The sequence below is a fragment of the Palaemon carinicauda genome, chromosome 44 (genome assembly GCF_036898095.1).
Source record: "Palaemon carinicauda isolate YSFRI2023 chromosome 44, ASM3689809v2, whole genome shotgun sequence".
In the NCBI taxonomy this organism is placed as follows: domain Eukaryota; kingdom Metazoa; phylum Arthropoda; class Malacostraca; order Decapoda; family Palaemonidae; genus Palaemon; species Palaemon carinicauda.
Genome location: NC_090768.1, coordinates 53,720,819 through 53,743,318, shown reverse-complemented (window position 1 = coordinate 53,743,318; position 22,500 = coordinate 53,720,819). Strand labels below are relative to the sequence as shown.

At 33.9% G+C, this 22,500-nt stretch overlaps 1 protein-coding gene across 1 annotated transcript in view; it reads right to left on the bottom strand.

Annotated features, from left to right (window-relative positions):
* LOC137634562 (glucose dehydrogenase [FAD, quinone]-like) overlaps positions 1 to 22,500 on the bottom strand; it is a 98,240-nt gene that overhangs the window by 36,313 nt on the left and 39,427 nt on the right. The window contains 2 exon segments of the mRNA XM_068367015.1: positions 2,650 to 2,784; positions 6,322 to 6,511. Coding sequence (XP_068223116.1) covers positions 2,650 to 2,784; positions 6,322 to 6,511 — 325 coding nt within the window.

The window sequence follows — 22,500 nt, the reverse complement described above, 5'->3', positions numbered from 1 at the left end:
GAGAACAAATTAACAATAAATCATTCTAAAAACAGTAACAACGTCAAAATAGATGTTATATATAAACTATTAACAACGTCAAAACAGATATGTCATATATAAACAGTAAAAAGACTCGTGTAAATAAAGTGATTTTTGACAAGCAAATATTTGCTTGATTACAATAGAAAACCAATTATCTTGCTTAAGAAATGGAATTTTTTTATAGAAAACGCTTAGTGATTGGTATAGTATTATAGGCTTGAACACTTAAACTTTAATGAGGTTAACAGAAGGATGAGAGAAACCCGCTTTCATTATAGCTCTCCTTCCTCGTCTAGTTTTTATCTCGAAGCAAAAATTCTCCTTGAAGGTGTAACCCAAATCCCCGAAATATTTCCATCAGCTGTTTTCCCATGACGTCACTTCATCTTCAAGTGTACAAACAAAATAATCATAAAAATTTTCCTTACGTTAATCAGTATATTTTTATGTCAGTCTTTATAACGATCAAGAAAACAGAACTTGGTTTTTACTTTGAATATCAAACTGTTTCCTTTCGATAAAATATTTAGTACCCTTCTACATTTGAATACTTATCACTTAAAAAATTAAACCATATTATATTTCCTTCCTTCATTCAGTATAATAGTTTCTATAATTCTTTATAACGATTCAGAAAACAGAACTCTCTTTTTACTATGAATATCAAACTGTTTCCTTTCAGTAAAATATTTAGTACCCTTCTACATTTGAATACTTATCAGTTAAACCATTAAACCATACTATATTTCCCTCCCTCATTTGGTATAATCGTTGCTCTATGTCTTTTTAATGATCCAAAAAACAGACTTCCGTTTTTACTTTGAATATCAAACTGTTTCCTTTCGATAAAATATTTAGTATCCTTCACTATCTGAATACTTGTCAGTTAAACTATTAAACCATATTAATTTTCCTTCCGTTATTCAGTATAGACTTTTCTATCAGTCTATTTAACGATACAGAAAACAGACCTCAACTTATTTCTTGAATATTAAACCGTATTTCCCTATAGAATATTTAGTACCCTTCACTATTTGAAAATTCATCAACTTTATAGAAAAAAAAAAATTTCAAGAGAGAAAATAAACACTCCTGTAATAAGCGGAAAAATCTGATGCGTTTAGTTTAGCAATACAAGTTAAATACAATACCTCTAAGATATTCTAATACATTCCTATCTTCATATCCTTCTCCTATATTTGAAAACTCATCAATTTTATCTATCACACCTAACACATACCCAATAATCCTATCTTCACACCCTTAGCCATTTGAAAACCTATTAGTTTTGTATATCATAGTAACTCACTCATACCCAACATACCAATCTTCATACCCTTCTCCTTTTGAAAACTCATCAATTTTATACATCATAATACCTCACACATACCCAACATTCCTATCTTCATACCCTTCTTCATTTGAAAACTTATAAATTTTGTATATCATATCTAACACATACCCAACATACCAATCTTCATACTCCTCTTCATTTGAAAACTCATCTATTTTATATATCATACCTCACACATACCCAACATTCCTATCTTCATACCCTTCTTCATTTGAAAACTTATAAATTTTGTATATCATATCTAACACATACCCAACATACCAATCTTCATACTCCTCTTCATTTGAAAACTCATCTATTTTATATATCATACCTCACACATACCCAACATTCCTATCTTCATACCCTTCTTCATTTGAAAACACATCAATTTTATATATCTTAATACATCACACATACCCAACATTCTTATTTTCATACCTTTCCCCATTTGAAAACCTATCAATTTTATATATCATATCTAACACACACCCAACATTTCTATCTTCATACCATTCTCCTTTTGAAAATTCACCAATTCTATACATCATAATAACTCACACATACCCAAAATTCCTATCTTCATACCTTCTTCATTTGAAAACTCATCAATTTTGTATATCGTAATACCTCACACATACCTAACATTCCTAACTTCATAACCTTCTTCATTTGAAAACTCATCTATTATATATATCATACCTCCCACATACCCAACATTCCTATCTTCATACCCTTCTTAATTTGAAATCTCATAAATTTTATACATCCTCATACTTTACACATACCCAATTTTCCTATCTTCATACCCTTCTTCATTTGAAATCTCATAAATTTTATACATCCTCATACCTTACACATACCCAACATTCCTATCTTCATATCCCTTTCCGTTAGAAAACTTATCAATTTTGCATATCATAACTAACACATATCCAAAATTTCTATCTTCATACCCTTCTCCATTTGAAAACTCATATATCTTATATATCATACCTCTCACATACCCAACATATCAATCTTCATACCCTTCTCCACCCTTTGGAAACTCATCAATTTCATATATCATATATAATACATACCCAACATACCAATCTTCATTATTCATCAACCCGAAAAGATTGACCCAAGTCAGACCATCCCAATCGTGCCGTCAAACTTCCCATTAACACACTTAGCTCATTCCCACATTCCAACTTCTCCGCTCTCTCCGTTGCTATAAATTCCATTGACGAGGCTCAATCTTACTTCGGCCCCTCCCTTCGCAAAACTCTATGTAGAGCGTAACTCACCTGTCTGGTATTCGGCATTATAATCCCTGTTTTCGTAACCCAGTTCAACGCCTGCCTCAACGAAGGCCGTTGCTAACGGCGTTCTCCAAGGGGCCTCCTGCACCGTCAGGTATCCGCCTATGCTGTGGTATTTAACTGGAATGAATTAGAAAAATGTTAAGAATATGTTCTTGTGTCTTTATATATTTTTCCTATTTTCTATATCTTTCTATCTTCAAGTCAAAATCTGTAATTAAAAAAAAAAAAACTGCTATGCTCAATTATATTTTTTCTGCCAACAGCTGTTTCAGCCATTAGCTTATGCTGTTCATCAGGGCATAATTAATAATTAAAGAGAAAACATCACTATATATAAAACCATAATTAAAAAAACTGACTTCATACATAAACGAATATAATTTCAAGAGAAAGAAACCAGTTTTACATGTTATGTATACCCATCACATAGCACCTAAAACTGCCTAAAACTAAAACTATTCTAACAAACATTAATACAGATACACAAATATTAAATATATCCTCCAAAATTTAACATTGATAAATAATAACAAGTTCCTCTGATACATGTAAACAAAATGAAATAAGAAGATGCAATTAACTAACATAAGCTTGAACAATAAACAAAACCAAAACTATTCTAACAAAATTATCATATAAAAACACAAATATTAAATAGATCATCCTAAAATTAACATTGGCCAGTAGTAACGAGTTCCTATGAAATGTGTTAAAAAAGAAATAAGAATACGCAATTAATTAGCATTTGATCGAGCAATAGACAAAAACAAAAGAAATATGAATACGCAATTAATTAGCATAAGATCGAGCAATAAACAGAAACAAAAGAAATAAGAAGATACAATTAATTATCATAAGATCGAGCAATAAACAGAAACAAAAGAAATAGGAATACACAATTAATTAGCATAAGATCAAGCAATAAACATAAAGAAAAGAAGTAGGAATATGCAATTAATTAGCATTTGATCGAGCAATAGACAAAAACAAAAGAAATAGGAATATGCAATTAATTAGCATAAGGTCGAACAATGAACAACCAAAGTGAAAAGTGAACCACTTTTCACAATCCAACAATCTTTCAGCACAAGAACAAACAACTGAAACCATCGTGGGAATCAGACAAGTGGAATCCTTTTAATGTGATGATTTCCTCTCCTTAATCCACTCTCATTCTGGTTCCCAAATTGGCTTAACCTTTGCCCTACCGATAGTGCAGTGATTTCTCCTGAGGAATGCCTTGCTTGAGTGCTTATTCTGGCACAAAAAGACCTACATCCTTTTTTTTTTTTTTTTTTTTTTTTGGCTCGGGGAAAATTAAATATTAAAACTGAATTGATAACATGGTATATTTGCGAGTGGCTCTTTAATGTTTGATATTAATTCCGACCAATTTTTTTTCTAATTTACATAAATGAATCTTAAATTTCCTTCAGCATAAATTTAATTATTTCGTATTTCATAAAATAATCTCCTACATCATTTTTTTTGGGCTCGGGGAAAATTAAATGTTAAACTGAATTGATAATATTATTCCCTTGTAATGGTTTATTTGCGAGTGGATCTTTAATATTAGCTATTTATTTTAACAAACTTTTTTTTTTCTTAATCTACATAGCCTAAATGAATCTTAAATTCCTTTCAGTATCAATTTTATTATTTCATATTTCATGGTTAGTTTGAATACAAACAATAAAAAAATTATTTCAATAATTTAAATAAATGAATCTTAAATTGCTACAAAATATATAAACAAACCAACAACATAATGACATAAATACTTTTATTCTGAATCAGTTCATACATTCCACTGAAGATTCGTGTTCCTTCAAACGTTTTTCAACTACCACGCCCTCCAAAGATTTCTCTCCAGGTCAAGAAATCATCAATTCGTTCCTTAATTCATACTTCTTGCCTTCTTTTGCTTTCTCCTTTTGTTATTTCATAAAACTTTACGAAAATAATCTCCCTTCCGAAATTAGAACAACTTTATGTATAACATATTCATTTCCGGGTCTTTGACCATTCCTTGTTTTTTCCTTTGACAACTGTATTAAACACCCAAAATATTTTTGTTGTATTAAATGCTAAACATTTTTCACATATCTATGTTGCAATCAATCCTCTTCCCCTCACTATTTCCTGCTCCACTAGCAATTGTAGTCACTCCACTTTCCCTCTGTTTGCTCTTCTTAACTTTCCTCTCTTTTCCCTCTTTATTTCCCTTGCAACATTAAAGAACAGGCTTGCTCTCCTTTACCCATACCCGTTTTACTTTGAGGACATCCATAACTATTAACCCTAAATCCCATTCCATTGAAGAATCGAATAATTCTGACCATTACCTCCACAATTTAATGGATAATGGAGTCACTCCCATTTCCTTAACATTTACCTTCCCCATAAGGGTGGATGTGGAGCCACTCGGCTTCCTTAACCATTAGCACTCCCACTTACATGAAGATGGAGTCAATTTGGATCCTTAACCTTTACCTACCTCACTAACACGAAGACGGAACCACTCCGTCTTCCTTAACATGAAGACGGAGCCACTCAATTTCCTCAACTTTACCAACCTCACTAACACGAAATGGGACCACTCGAGTTCCTTAACCCTTACCTATGTCACTAACATGAAGACGGAGAAACTCCAGTTCCTTAAACTTTACCTATTTCACTAACGTGAAGATGGAGCCACTCCTGTTTCGTAACCTTTACCTACCTCACTAACATGAAGATGGAGCCACTCCTGTTTCGTAACCTTTACCTACCTCAATAACATGAAGACGGAGTCACTGCATCTTACTTAACCATTAGCAAAAAGATGGAACCACTCCGTCTTCCCTAACATGAAGACGGAGCCACTCAATTTCCTCAACTTTACCAACCTCACTAACACGAAATGGAACCACTCCAGTTCCTTAACCTTTACCTTTGTCACGAACATGAAGACGGATTTACTTAATTTCCTGAATCTTTACCTACCTCATTTACATGATTAGAGCCACTCCAGTTCCTCAACCTTTACCTATATCACTAACATGAAGACGGAGTCACTACGCTTCCGTACCCATTAACTCATCAACTAGTATGAAGATGGAGCCACTAAAGCTTCCTCAACAAGACCTTACCAATCATAAAGATGGAGCCACTCCATCTTCCTTAACCTTCAACTCACAACTAGCATAAAGATGGAGCCATTCCATATTCCTTATCCATTAACTCCCCAACTAGTAAAAATGGAGCCACTCCTAATTACTTAACAATTAACTCCCCAAATAATATAAATATGGAGCCACTCCGAATTCCTCAAGCTTCATCTCTACAAGTAGCATGAAAATAGAGCCACTCCGAATTCCTTAAGCTTCAACTCTGCAACTAGCATAAATATGGAGCCACTCCGAATTCCTTAAGCTTCAACTCTACAACTTGGATAAATATGGAGCCACTCCTAATTCCTTAAGCTTCAACTCCGCAACTAGCATGAAAATAGAGCCACTCCGAATACCTTAAGCTTCAACTCTACAACTAGCATAAATATGGAGCCACTGTGAATTCCTTCACCTTCGACTCAACAATTAGCAAAAAAATGGAGATGCTCCATCTTTCTTAACCACCAACTCCCCAAACTACCACGAACATGGATCCACTCACCATTCCTGGCAATGTAGGGATTCCTGTTGTCCTCGGATTTCTTGAAGTAATAGAGGACGTTGTCGAATCCCCAGCCGTAATTTCCAGCAGCCTCCCAGTGGTCGTAATCCTTCCTGTTGCCTCGCACGTACAGCATGTAATTCAAGACGGAAGATCCACCCATGACCTTTCCTCGGGGCCAGTTACATCTCTGTAATTGGAATTGGGGGGCGTTATTGACTACGTAATTAGAAGAAACTGTTTTGTATAGTTGGGATATGTGATACAAATTCTTAAATTTACACACAAATTACTTGTCAATATTGTTGCACACATATATGATTCTTTTTAAAAAAATAGTTATTTGAGAAAACTATTCTATAGTTGAGATATAGAGTCTGTGATATTGTTTTTTTTTTTTTTTTTTAAATATCAGATAACAAAAGTTTAAGTATAAATGTTTTGTCAATGTGGATGCGCACCTGAATAAAATTTCAAAAATAATTAACATTAACTGAATTCGCAATTAAAGAAAACTCCTAAAAAGCTGGAATGTGTGGAAAAAAGGATTTCTTAAGCATCAGATTAAAAAGTTTAAGCGTAAATTTTTTGTCAATATTAATGGGCACATCAATTATGATAAAAATGAATAAAAAATAAAAGAAATCGTAATAAGAGAAAAATATCCATTTGGGATATGTGATATAAACATGTTTTCTTAAATTTCAGATTAAGAGTTTATGCCTAAATTCTTTATGTCAATATTGGTCGGCATATCAATAATTCTAAAAAGTAGAATAATAATATCTTTGCTTTACATATGCATATAAGAAAAAAATTCAGAATATCTTAAACGATATTAGCAGTTAAAAATTAAAAGGAAAACAGAAAATAGCATCCTGGATTTTAGAACGACTTCGACTTTAATGGATTCGCTTGTAGCCATAAATTACTCTCCTGCCCTACAGCTAGAGAGAGAGAGAGAGAGAGAGAGAGAGAGAGAGAGAGAGAGAGAGAGAGTTACAAGGAGTTACGAGAATTTTGAATGCCTCAAAGACTTTTTAATCCATCCACGGAGACTAAAATTCTTTTGTAGAGCGATTTAGTTTAAACATTTTGAGAGTTCTTACGATCTTGTCTAACTCATTCGCGAACTCATTTACCACGTTAGAGAGAGAGAGAGAGAGAGAGAGAGAGAGAGAGAGGAGAGAGTTACAAGGATTTTGGATCTCTCAAAGACGTTTTAGTCAATCCACGGAGACTCCATTTACTCTTTGGTAGAACGATTTAGTTTAAATATTTTGAGAGTTCTTATGGTCTTGCCTAACTTATTCTTGAACTCATTTACCATGTTAGAGAGAGAGAGAGAGAGAGAGAGAGAGAGAGAGAGAGAGAGAGAGAGAGAATTACAAGGATTTTGGATCTCTCAAAGACGTTTTAGGCCATCCGCGTCGACTCCACTAGCTCTGGTAGAGCGATATAGTTTGAGCATTTAATGAGTTCTTATGATGTCTAACTTATTCTTGAACTCATTTACCATGTTAAAGAGAAAGAGAGAGAGAGAGAGAGAGAGAGAGAGAGAGAGAGTGTGTGTGTTACAAGGATTTTGGATCTCAAAGACGCTTTAGTGCATCCGCGGAGACTCCATTAGTCCTGGTGGAACGGTATAGTTTCTGCATTTAATGAGTTCTTATGATCTTGTCTAACTTATTCTTGAAATCATTTACCATGTTAAAGAGAGAGAGAGAGAGAGAGAGAGAGAGAGAGAGTGTGTGTGTTACAAGGATTTTGGATCTCAAAGACGCTTTAGTGCATCCGCGGAGACTCCATTAGTCCTGGTGGAACGGTATAGTTTCTGCATTTAATGAGTTCTTATGATCTTGTCTAACTTATTCTTGAAATCATTTACCATGTTAAAGAGAGAGAGAGAGAGAGAGAGAGAGAGAGAGAGAGAGAGAGAGAGTGTGTGTGTTACAAGGATTTTGGATCTCAAAGACGCTTTAGTGCATCCGCGGAGACTCCATTAGTCCTGGTGGAACGGTATAGTTTCTGCATTTAATGAGTTCTTATGATCTTGTCTAACTTATTCTTGAAATCATTTACCATGTTAAAGAGAGAGAGAGAGAGAGAGAGAGAGAGAGAGAGAGAGAGAGTGTGTGTGTTACAAGGATTTTGGATCTCAAAGACGCTTTAGTGCATCCGCGGAGACTCCATTAGTCCTGGTGGAACGGTATAGTTTCTGCATTTAATGAGTTCTTATGATCTTGTCTAACTTATTCTTGAAATCATTTACCATGTTAAAGAGAGAGAGAGAGAGAGAGAGAGAGAGAGAGAGTGAGAGAGAGAGAGAGAGAGAGAGAGAGGAGAGTTACAAGGATTTTAGATCTCTCAAAGACGTTTTAGTACATCCGCGGAGACTCCATTAGCTCTGGTAGAGCGATATAGTTTGAGCATTTAATGAGTTCTTATGATATCTAACTTATTCTTGAACTCATTTACCATGTTAAAGAGAAAGAGAGAGAGAGAGAGAGAGAAGAGAGAGAGAGAGAGAGAGAGTGTGTGTGTTACAAGGATTTTGGATCTCAAAGACGCTTTAGTGCATCCGCGGAGACTCCATTAGTCCTGGTGGAACGGTATAGTTTCTGCATTTAATGAGTTCTTATGATCTTGTCTAACTTATTCTTGAAATCATTTACCATGTTAAAGAGAGAGAGAGAGAGAGAGAGAGAGAGAGAGAGAGAGAGAGTTACAAGGATTTTAGATCTCTCAAAGACGTTTTAGTACATCCGCGAGACTCCATTAGCTCTGGTAGAGCGATATAGTTTTGAGCATTTGATGAATTCTTATGATCTTGTCTAACTTATTCTTGAACTCTTTACCATGTTAAAGAGAGAGAGAGAGAGAGAGAGAGAGAGAGAGAGAGAGTTGCAAGGATTTGGTATCTCTCAAAGACGTTTTAGTAATTTAGTCCATCCGAGGAGACTTCATTAGCTCTGGTAGAGCGATATAGTTTAAAACCTTTAATGAGTTCTTATGATCTTGTCCAACTTATTTTTGAACTCATTTACCATGTTAGAGAGAAAGAGAGAGAGAGAGAGAGAGAGAGAGAGAGAGAGAGAGAGTGTGTTACAAGGATTTTGGATCTCTCAAAGACGTTTTAGTCCATCCGCGGAGACTCCATAAGCTCTGGTAGAGTGATATAGTTTAAGCATTTAATGCGTTCTTATGATCTTGTCTAACTTATTCTTGAACTCATTAACCATGTTAAAGAGAGAGAGAGAGAGAGATATATTGTTTAAGCATTTAATGCGTTCTTATGATCTTGTCTAACTTATTCTTGAACTCATTTACCAAGATGGAGAGAGAGAGAGAGAGAGAGAGAGAGAGAGAGAGAGAGAGAATCTTCGGTTACATTTTATAACTTTCATTCCTAACTTCTCCCAAGTGACAACAGAAAATCTCCCGTGAGGACCATAAGTATTACAAAAAGTTAAACTATATTGGAGCAGACACCTGAGGGTCTAACGGTTTAATTGGCCGTAACGCTAATTCTATAGGCCCCCCTCCCCCAAACCCCCCCCCCCTTACCCGCCAGGCACAGATCGAAAGGGGGGGAGGGGAGGTGTAAATGAAGAATGTTAAATATTGGTAACACCCTTTGGAGCTATTCCGTCAGACCAGATTAAACTTTCAGAGGTGAAATATTAATAACAATTTCTTTCAAGCATTTTTCACTTTTTTTTAATTTATCTTCTTTCACAAGTGTATGCAACCCACAAAAAATGACGGCTAAATATTAGGTAGATATGCACACACTCACAGACACAACCCTAGTTTGGGCAATTTATGGAGATTGTTGTTTTCCGAGCGTTGTTTTCCGAGGTAATATATATATATATATATATATATATTAAATATATAATTCATATATACATATATACACACGTACTCACACACGTATATATATATATATATATATACACATATGTATATATATATATATATGTATATATATATATATATATACATATATATACTGTATATAAACCAACATTTGCTCTCTAACAAATAAGGAAGATTACTTTTTTTTTTTTTTTTTTTACAGTTTAGCTGGTTGGGAAAAAGAATTCCTCCATCTATGACATTTCATCATCTTCTATAAGGAATTCGACATTCCACCATCTACTGTAAGACATTCCACATCAGAATACGGAATGTAAGTTATAGGCTTCGAAAAGCCGCTGGCTAGGGAATGCCACGGAGGTCTAGGCACTTTCATTCAGGGCAACACACAACCACAACCTCTGCTCATTCAACTCGGGCCAAATGGGTAACGAGGTCGTATGAATGAAAGAGTTAATAATTACAGGATCTCTCTCTCTCTCTCTCTCTCTCTCCCTCTCTCTCTCTCTCTCTCTAACAACTTTTCTACGTCTAAAATAACAAATATTTTAACTATTTGTAAGATGATTTTATTAATTGTAGCTTTATATTTTATAAATACCCAATGTAAATATTGGAAATAAAGAATTATTATTATTATTATTATTATTATTATTATTATTATTATTATTATTATTACTCTCTGATAATATTCAATAACTCATATTTACAGAAGTTCTCTCTCTCTCTCTCTCTCTCTCTCTCTCTCTCTCTCTCTCTCTCTAAACATAATCAATAACTCAACATAAAATGAATATAGGAGGAATTATCACACACTTCACCTTGGATAAATTCCAAAACAAAGCAGGGCACCAGTGTTAAAATATTGATTTTAATAATAATAATAATAATAATAATAATAATAATAATAATAATAATAATAATAATAATAATTATAATAATAATAATAATAATGTCACGAGGTAAATAATTTACCTTTTAATCAAAGAAAAGTGCCCATGAAGTATACAACTAAAAACTTACGATACACAAGAATGGATATATATTCTACAGAGTACAATTAAAATTTCACAAGAAAGTCATTGAAATTCTACGCAGGGGTCTCATGAATTATTTCTACCCCGCTGATTAAGAGAGAGAGAGAGAGAGAGAGAGAGAGAGAGAGAGAGAGGGAGAGACCAACATTAATGCATACAAAATAATTGAAAGAACATATAATAAGGGAGAGAGAGAGAGAGAGAGAGAGAGAGAGAGAGAGAGAGAGAGAAAGAGAGAGATTTTCATTATAAGACACCTCTACGGGCACTTAAGATCTTACAAAAACAACCAAGCTATAAAACAAATTATTATTATTATTATCATTATTATTATCATTACTTGCCTAAGCTACAACCGTAGTTGGAAAAGCAGGATGCTATAAGCCCAGAGGCTCCAACAGGGAAAATATCCCAGTGAGGAAAGGAAAGAAGGGAAAATAGATATAATAAATATAATCAGAGAGAGGTTAAAATCTTCATCTGTCATTCCATGCCACGCCAGAAAGCAATGAAGAGACAACTCACATAATGAGACACGATTTGACAATTAGTACCCAACTGTTTTGAGGGTAGAGTTCTCTTGCTTAAAGGGTACACTCGAGTACATTATTCTATCTTATTTCTCTGCTCTTGTTTTCTCTTTAAAGTTTTTATAGATTATGTATGAAGCATTTATTTTAATTTATTTGTTCTTGAAATATTTTAATTGTTCATTAATTCTATCTTAGTTTATTTATTCATGTTCCTCACTGGGCTATTTTGCCCTATTGGAGCCATTGGGCTTATAGCATCCAGCTTTTCCAACTAGGGTTGTAGCTTAGAAAGTAATAATAATAATAATAATAATAATAATAATAATAATAAAAAGAGAGGCATTTGAAAGTAGCATGTTGTGGGAGGAGGATTATGAGGGAGAAGAAAGAAGTGAGGGACTTTCCCTCCTCCAGGGTAACCCGGCCAAGGGTACGGGGTTAAAGATGGATATTGAGAACGCGTGATAAATGGAGGAAGAACTGCGTATATCGTAATAAATGGAGGAAGAATTGCGTACAGTATATCGTATTAAAGGGAGGAAGAACTGCGCAAATCGTAATAAATGGGAGGAAAACTGGGTAAATAAATCGTAATAAATGAAGGAAGAATTGCGTATATCGTAATAAAAAGAGGATGCATTGTGTAAATATAATAAATGGAGGAAGAACTGTGTAAATCGTAATAAAGGAAGGAAGAACTGTGTAAACAAATCATAATAAATGGAGGAACAATTGCGTAAATCGTAATAAATGGAGGAAGAGCTGCGTATGTCGTAATAAAAGCAGGATGAACTGCGTAAATCGTAATAAAGGGAGGAAGGCCTGCGTTAATAAATCTGAATAAATGGAGGAATAATTGCGTATATCGTAATAAAAGCAGGAAGAACTGCGTAAATCGAATAATTGAGCCTCAGGAGGGAGGGGGGTGTACTGCTAGCAGCAAGGAGAACCTGTTTTTAAATGAGTGGTGGTTGGTGCTGGCATAAGGCCATCAATATCTAAAATAAAAAAGTGTTTTCTAATTTCATCTATGAATAGAGTCACCGAGACGTGTAAAAATTGCCACATATTTTGCAATGTGCGTTGACAGAGATCTCATCTAAGTAGGTGACCAGAGAGAGAGAGAGAGAGAGAGAGAGAGAGAGAGAGAGAGAGCACAGAATCAGGGCAGACGATTCGATGTATCTTATAATTGCAAACTATGTAATTAGTTTTAATAACAATATAGAATAGAAACCTAGAGAGAGAGAGAGAGAGAGAGAGAGAGAGAGAGAGAGAGAAAATCAGGGCAGATGATTCGATGTATCCTATAATTGCAAACTATGTACTTAGTTTTAATAACAATATGGAACAGAAACCTAGAGAGAGAGAGAGAGAGAGAGAGAGAGAGAGAGAGAGACTGGCTCACACGTATGGCTCCCAAATTGAAAGGGTGGACCAGAACACACTTGGCTTCCGTCCACCCTGACGCATAATATACTTGTACCAGGATGCGACATCGCAAGGAGAGGAATAAACCTGGTGACGTAAGGACATCGGAATGGATGGAATAAATCGGATGACGCAATGACATCGCAATGGATGGAATGAATCGTATGACGTAATGACATCGCAATGGAAGGAATAAATCGGATGAAGTAACGACTTCGCGATGGACGGAATAAATCGGATGACGCAATGACATAGCAATGGATGGAATAAATCATATGAAGTATATAACGACATCGCAATGGACGGAATAAATCGGAAGTATATAACGACTTCACAATGGACGGAATAAATCGGATGACGCAATGACATAGCAATGGATGGAATAAATCGGATGACGCAATGACATAGCAATGGATGGAATAAATCGGATGACGCAACTTCATCGCAATGGATGGAATAAATCGGAAGACGCAACTATATCGCAATGGCTGGAATAAATCGGATGACGTAATGACAGCAATAGATGGAATAAATCGGATGACGTAACAACATGGCAATGGATGGAATAAATCCTATGACGCAGTCACATAGCAATGGATGGCAAAAATCAGAGGACGCAATGACATAGCAATGGATGGAATAAATCGGATGACGCAACTACATCGCAATGGATGGAATAAATAGTATGACGTAATGACAGCAATAGATGGAATAAATCGGATGACGTAACGGCATCTGACTATTAGGAAGGAAATCAACATTTTGTAAACAAATAAAAATTTAAAACGTATATTATTTTAGCGATAATTGATGTACTTGCGTAAGCAATACTTACGCACTTGCTATCGTAACGTACACCTAACGAAAACAAATAATGAAATATGCAAGGTAAGGTCATGTAGACAGAGAGAAAGTTACCCCGAATGAATTGGGTACGAGAAAAAAAAGTATTATTCTAACCTACTCTAGAAACGGGAGAACTCTCTCTGAGTCTCACTTCAGTTTCATTATCTAACTATACTAATTAACAGTCGGGAAATATCCATCGCAAATTAAGTGATATGATATTAATATCTCATAAATATTGCAAATAAACAAAATGGTAAATAATTTACGAATCAACTTGAAGACATAAATATAATATATCGTGTATACATATGCATATTCAGTGAATAAGGATACCTATACTCAATTTTTTTTAATGAGACGCATTTGCACTGACTCGTGGTGGTGCCCTTTTGGCTGGGAAAAGTTTCCTGCTATCTGATTGGTTAGAATGATCTTTTCCAACCAATCAGCGATCAGGAAACTTTTGCGAGTAAAAGGGGCACCACTGTGAGTCGGTACAAATCTGCCTTACTAAAAAGAATTGACTATAGAGATTATTATTTTGATTATTATTACCAGCTAAGCTACAACCCTAGATGGAAAAGGAGGAGGCTATAAGTCCAAGGGCTCCAACGGGGAAAATAGCCCAGGAAAGGAAACAAGTGAAAGTAAAATATTTTAAGAACAGTAATAACACTAAAATATATATTTCTTTTATATCCTAAAGAAACTTCCACAAAACAAGAGGAAGAGAAATAAGATAGAATAATGTGTCCAAGTGTACCCTAAAACAAGAGAACTCTAACCCAAAACAGTGGAAGGCCATGCTATAGAGACTATGGCACTACCCAAGGCTAGAGAACAATGGTTTGATTTTGGTGTGTCCTTCTCCTAGAAGAGCTGCTTACCATAAATAAAGAGTCTCTTCTACTCTAGCCAAGTGGAGAGTAGTCAGTGAAAAATTACAGTAGTTAACCCTTACCTTACTTTATTGCCTTATTTTTTGTTTGGGTTCCCCCAGGTCCCTCAGTGTGAGGCACCTCGTTGAGGGAAGAAGATTTTTCCGGTTATCTTAGTGATGTCAGGTGTATGATGAGAGAGGAGAATGTGTAAAGAATAGGCCATACTATACAGTGTGTGTAGGCTAACGAAAAATGAGCCGTAACCAACAAAGGATCCCACGTAGTACTATTTGGCCAATCCGAAGACCTAATAACTACTACCTATCAGAAATTTTCAAGTGATTAAGATATTCCACTAAATTCAAATCTTACAATAAAAGTCTAGATCTGGCACTAGTGAAACCTAAGACGCAATGTTAATATGCTAATGCCATAAACCAATATTTATGTTTCATGAAATTCTATCTAAACTTTTGAACAGAGAAAATTTAATATCATATGCTGCATACGATTGTTAACTCTTCGTTCACATACAAAAATCTAGATCTGGCTCTAGTGAAACTTAGGACGCAATGTTAATATATTAATGCCATACACAAATATTTATGTTTCATGGAATTCAATTTCAATTTATTAATAGAAAATTCATTATATGCTGCATATGATTATCAATTCTTCCTTCGCATATAAAAATCTAGATCTGGCACTAGTGAAACAAATATTTATATTTATGTTTCATGAAATTCTATCTCAATTTTTAAACAGAGAAAACTTGATATTATATTCTTCATACGATTGTCAACTCTTCTTTCACACATAACAAATCTAGATCCGGCACTAGTGAAAAAAAAATTTATATTTGTTTCATGAAATTCGATCTACATTTTTGAGCAGAGAAAACATTATATCCTTCATACGATTGCCAACTCTTCTTTAACATACAATAAATCTACATCTGGCACTAGTGAAACAAATAGTAATATCTATGTTTCATGAAATTCGATCTAAATTTTTACACAGAAAACATATTATATGCAACACACAATTCTCAACTTTTACTTCGCAAACTGAACGGTAGATGTCACTGGAATGTAAAGGACTCCACAGCTGTCATAGAAATGGAACGTCGTGCGAAAAAGATAAGAAAGTTCCGCAAAAGGGGACCAAGGAGTGTTGGAACACTTGCAGAATAAAAGAAGAACGACTAAAGTCATTAAACTGTCCACTGAATACTTAAGTAGCCCTCGTACCCAACCACGCACAGTTAGAAATTGGGTATCTGATGATGCCAGTTATGTATGTTTGTTTGTTTGTGTGTAAGTGCGTTTGTATGAGTTTTCGCCTTAAGTGCAAATTTCAGTGTCATAATCAAGGATAAGATCAGACATTAGTTTCTTATAACAATCTATCTTGAATATTAAGCAAAATATTATTTTTTTGAAAATCTGTCAACAACCTACTTCCGGGACGACAAACACACACTCACTCTCTCTCTCTCTCTCTCTCTCTCTCTCTCTCTCTCTCTCTCGTTCACTGTTTAGTTTCTTAAAACAATCCAGCTTGAATATTAAGCAACATAATCTTTTTGAAAACCTGTCAACATACTACTTCCGAGACGACAAACTCTCTCTCTCTCTCTCTCTCTCTCTCTCTCTCTCTCTCATAAACATTATCTTGAATATTAAACAAAATAATCTGTCTGAAAATATGTCAACAACAATATTCCAGACGACAAAACACTCTCTCTCTCTCTCTCTCTCTCTCTCTCTCTCTCTCATAAACATTATCTTGAATATTAAACAAAATAATCTTTCTGAAAATGTCAACAATATTCCAGACGACAAAACTCTCTCTCTCTCTCTCTCTCTCTCTCTCTCTCTCTCTCTCTCTCTCTCCTAAACATTATCTTGAATATTAAACAAAATAATCTTTTCTGAAAATGTCAATAGTACTCCAGACGGCAAACTCTCTCTCTCTCTCTCTCTCTCTCTCTCTCTCATAAACATTTTCTTGAATATTAAACAAAATAATCTCTGAAAATATGTCAACAACAATATTCCAGACGAAAAAAAGTCTCTCTCTCTCTCTCTCTCTCTCTCTCTCTCTCTCTCTCTCTCTCACACACATTATCCACACGCATGCCCAAGATTCAATTATTACAAATTAATACGAGAGATCTCCATTTCAAATGAAGGAAGGCTGAAAAAAAAATCGGTAGGTTGGCATTCCTTCGTCAGCGTCGTCTGCGTCTACCTGCTGCAGGCCTTAATAATCATATGACGAATAGAGAAACTACTGTAATTACAGGCCCAGCATAAACTGTTGTTCCACTACTGGGGGGAGGGGGAGGGGGCATCGGGGGGTGCAGGGGGGGGGGGGGAGAGGTGGAGGGGGGACAGTATGGATACAGGCGATAAACGACGAAAAAAATAGGCGTTGGAGAGAGTGTGAGAGAGGGGAGAATGAAAGACGGAAGAGAATGAGGTAAGGATAGAGAGAAAAAACGGCAGATTGAGAAACTGAAGAGAATAAAAACGACATGAGAGAGAGAGAGAGAGAGAGAGAGAGAGAGAGAGAGACTAAAGGGCATATAAGAGAGAAAAAGATTAACGATAATAAACGAGAGAGAGAGAGAGAGAGAGAGAGAGAGAGAGAGATTAACCTAATTACGGTATTTGCCTGTTGGCACTGGAAGATCTGAACGTAGACTTGACTGTTTAAGTGAAAATAAATGAAATAAGACGAATCATATGGAAATGAGCGACTTAAAAAGGTAAATATTATTATTATTATTATTATTATTATTATTATTATTATTAATTGGTAAGCTACAACCATAGTTGGAAAAGCAAGATGCTATAAGCCCAAGGGCTCAACAAGGAAAAATAGCCCAGTGCGAAAAGGAATTAAGGAAATAAATAAACGATACGAGAAATAATGAACAATTATAATAAATATATACTGAAAGTGGAGAAAAACCTACCCAATAAAAAGTATAAGCAAAAGTGAAAATAGGAAAAGATGGAGATAATATAGAAAGTAGCAGCGAAGCAAATAAGAAAAAAAAAAGTTGGCTAATAAATTATAGATATACGAAGTGGTTAGAAAAAAATAGAAAGTATAATAACGTAAGTCATATTGACAAGGAGTTCCAGAATAACTGTTGTGAGTGTAATTATACTAAAATATATATGAGAGAGAGAGAGAGAGAGAGAGAGAGAGAGAGAGAGAGAGAGAAATGAAAACCTGATATACAGTAATGACCCATGATAATTAAAATATGGATTTTGCATGAAACTGAATTTAATAAACATAAGACATAAATTTTTTTTACAACTACAAAACTCAAGATAATGAAAATATGGAATTTGCCAAAAAATAAGCTAACTTTATTCATCCTAACAACAATACCCCACAAAAACACTCAAGATAATTACAATAATAAATTTGCCCAAAAATTCATGAATTCAGCAAACATTTCCACCCTAACAACAAAAGCATGAAAATCATTAACAAATAAAATTTGCCCAAAATTCAGAAAAAAGAGAGAGAGAGAGAGAGAGAGAGAGAGAGAGAGAGAGAGAGAGAGCCTAAAATCAATTTGCCTAAAATTCAGCACACACAAAATCATCCTAACAAAAACACTTCCGAATTAACACAATATAATTGAAATATGGAATTTTCGTGACCCTCTTAAGTTCAGCAAATCTATAAAAAAAAAAATCATGAAGAAATTGAATTGGCATAAAATTCAGCAAACCTATTCATCCTAACAACGTAAACACCAAATTCCTGCAGAGCAAAAATCTGTCAACAAACAACAAATAACCAAAACCTCATAGATTTCTACAGCATGTGGCAAGACGGAAGGAAAAGAGACCGCTAACAGCTGACCTTACCCCTGAAGCTCTCACTTCAATTTGCACACACACACACACACACACACACACACACGCGCGCGCGCACACACCGGTTGTGAAGTATCACTCAACTGACCTACGCAGTTTCACTTGCACAGACTTTTTTCCCGAGGATATCTTCCCATTGACAGGTAAAACTCTAATTGGATTATCGCATGCGTAAAGAAGAAGAAATGGAGAGGTTATAGGAGTTATTATATTAATAAATATGAAAACATACAAAACACATTCACATAAATATGCACATATACATACATGTAAATATCAACCACGAATGGCATTTAATATGGTATTCAACCTTGGGAATATATATGTCTACTGGAAATTCTTTTGTGATGAACACACACACACACACACACACATATATATATATATATATATATATATATATATATATACACACACACACACACATATATATATATATATATTTATATATATATATATATATATATATATATTATATATATATATACTATCCCATGTGGGTACAGTAGTAGTAGTAGTAGTAGTAGTAGTAGTAGTAGTAGTAGTTGCGAAGCGGCAAAATGAATTAAAACGTTTTAATGACCACCCTAATATTTAATGGGCCATGTCTCAGCTTCCATGACTCCACCCATCCCACTTATTCTGGTCAGTAACAATCATGTATTGTAAATCATCTACAGAAGGTATTCAACTTACGAACATTCGACTTACACGAATTCGGATACCCACATTCGACTTACAAACATTCGGAGATACGAATAAAAATAAAAATAATAAAGATATGATAAAGAAATACGATAATAAAATAATATCACATCATTTAATAAAGCAAGCCAAATGACACTTGAAATAACCCTGATATTTATTTAATATGAAATCCGACTATTTGTTGACTTATGTAGCTGGAAATTATATGCATTGGATTCAGGTTAGGCCTAGGCCTACCCTGGGACAAAATTTAACATAATTCGAATTATAAACAGCTTCTTTGAACCTATTAATTTTGTGAGTTGAGAACCTTCTCTCTCTCTCTCTCTCTCTCTCTCTCTCTCTCTCTCTCTCTCTCTCGTGAATGATGAGGATCATAAAATAACGAGAGTGGAACAAAAAATGCAAGATTCTCGATAAAAAAACAATGAGAGTGGAACAAACAATGCAAAATTCTCGATAAAACAACAATGAGTAGAACAAAAATTGCAAAAATCTCGATAAAACAACAATGAGAGTAGAACAAATAATTGCAAAAATCTCGATAAAACAACAATGAGAGTAGAACAAAAAATGCAAAATTCTCGATAAAACGACAAAAAATGCAAAATTCTCGATAACACAACAATGAGAGTAGAACAAAAAGAGCAAAATTCTCGATAAAACAACAATGAGAGTAGAACAAAAAATGCAAAATTCTCGATAAAACAACAATGAGAGTGGAACGAAAAATGCAATATTCTCGATAAAACAACAACGAGAGTGGAACAAAAAAATGAAAAATTCTCGATAAAACAACAATGAGAGTAGAACAAAAAATGCAAAATTCTCGATAAAACAACAATGAGTAGAACAAAAATTGCAAAAATCTCGATAAAACAACAATGAGAGTAGAACAAAAAATGCAAAATTCTCGATAAAACGACAAAAAATGCAAAATTCTCGATAACACAACAATGAGAGTAGAACAAAAAGAGCAAAATTCTCGATAAAACAACAATGAGAGTAGAACAAAAAATGCAAAATTCTCGATAAAACAACAATGAGAGTGGAACGAAAAATGCAATATTCTCGATAAAACAACAACGAGAGTGGAACAAAAAAATGAAAAATTCTCGATAAAACAACAATGAGAGTAGAACAAAAAATGCAAAATTCTCGATAAAACAACAATGAGAGTGGGGAAAAAATGCAAAATTCTCGATAAAACAACAATGAGAGTGGGGAAAAAATGCAAAATTCTCGATAAAACAACAATGAGAGTGGAACAAAAAAAACGAAAAATTCTCGATAAAACAACAATGAGAGTAGAACAAAAAATGCAAAAATTCTCGATAAAACAACAATGAGTAGAACAAATATTGCAAAAATCTCGATAAAACAACAATGAGTAGAACAAAAATTGCAAAATTCTCGATAAAACAACAATGAGTAGAACAAAGAATGCAAAATTCTCGATAAAACAACAATGAGAGTAGAACAAAAAGTACAAAATTCTCGGAATAAAACGTTCTAGATATAATAGGTCTGAATTTTATAGGTCCACTATCTGTTGCTAGTTCGGGACCTGCTCAACTCTCTCTCCCTTTTTAGCTTCTAAAAAATTCCTTTTTAAAGGGTTTAGCCTTATTTATTCAGCTTCCTTAGTAGATATATATCTCAAAACCTCTTTAACTGAAGAATTTCCTTTTTTTTTAACATTGCGTTTGAAATTTGAACTGTCCTTTTATCACGCTGTATTAAATGTATATATAACATATACGCATATATATATATATATATATATTGTATATGCAGTATATATATATATATATATATAAATATATGTATATATATATATATATATATTGTATATGCAGTATATATATATATATATATATTGTATATGCAGTATATATATATATATATATATAAATATATATATATATATATATATTGTATATGCAGTATATATATATATATATATAAACACGAAATCAACAGATACAGTATGCATACATATAAGTACACATACATGTATACACTTAATTTATATACTTATATACGCACAAGGAGAACAGATACACACACTTATACAGTATGTATACTTACACACACTCACACACACATACACACAAAACACACACACACACACACACATATATATATATATATATATATATCTATGTACATTTCATTATTTTTCACTTATAAATTAAGTAAGACCTAAAAAGGACCTTCAAAATAGTTAATCCCAACCATATATTTTCTGTCAATTTCTCCTTCCGCCCTTTCGCCAAATTGGCTTAGAAAGTCCTTTGTTTAAGAAGGAAGGGAGCAGAGGATATTAAATAAAAGTTTACGCGCGCTTGCAATAGTAATATTTAAGTAAGTACAGTTTCATTTTGGTGGAGGAAGGCAATAGAAAGCATGTTTGACTGTGAACGGGAATTTTAGAGTTTTTGAAATTCATCTTGAATATTTATCAGTTTCAGAATGAATTATGAATAATGATAAAATATTAGTTTAAAAATGAATAATAAAAAAAAAAAATTCTTCCAAACACATAAATTGTATCCAAAAATAAACCTCAGTTACTATAAATATGAATATAAATATGCAGATATACACGGCTGACAAGTAAGAAAATGTAAAGAGCAAAGAGACTTCAACGAGACATAATGTAATGATCTTGATTCTTGAAAAAAACAAGAATTTACTTGCTATTGTATAAAAAAATAAACCCCATTTACTACTTAGATGAAAAGCATAAATAAAATATGCAGATATAAGTGGGTCACAAGAACAGTGTAAAGAAAAGAGAGACTTCAATACGGCAGAATATAATTATCTCCATTCTTAGAAACAAATACAAATTGGCTTTACTACCTTACTCATTATACCCCAAGACTGAAGACAAGAACTTATAAATCTGAATGATTAGAATTAAACTTATGATGAAGTAAAAGGA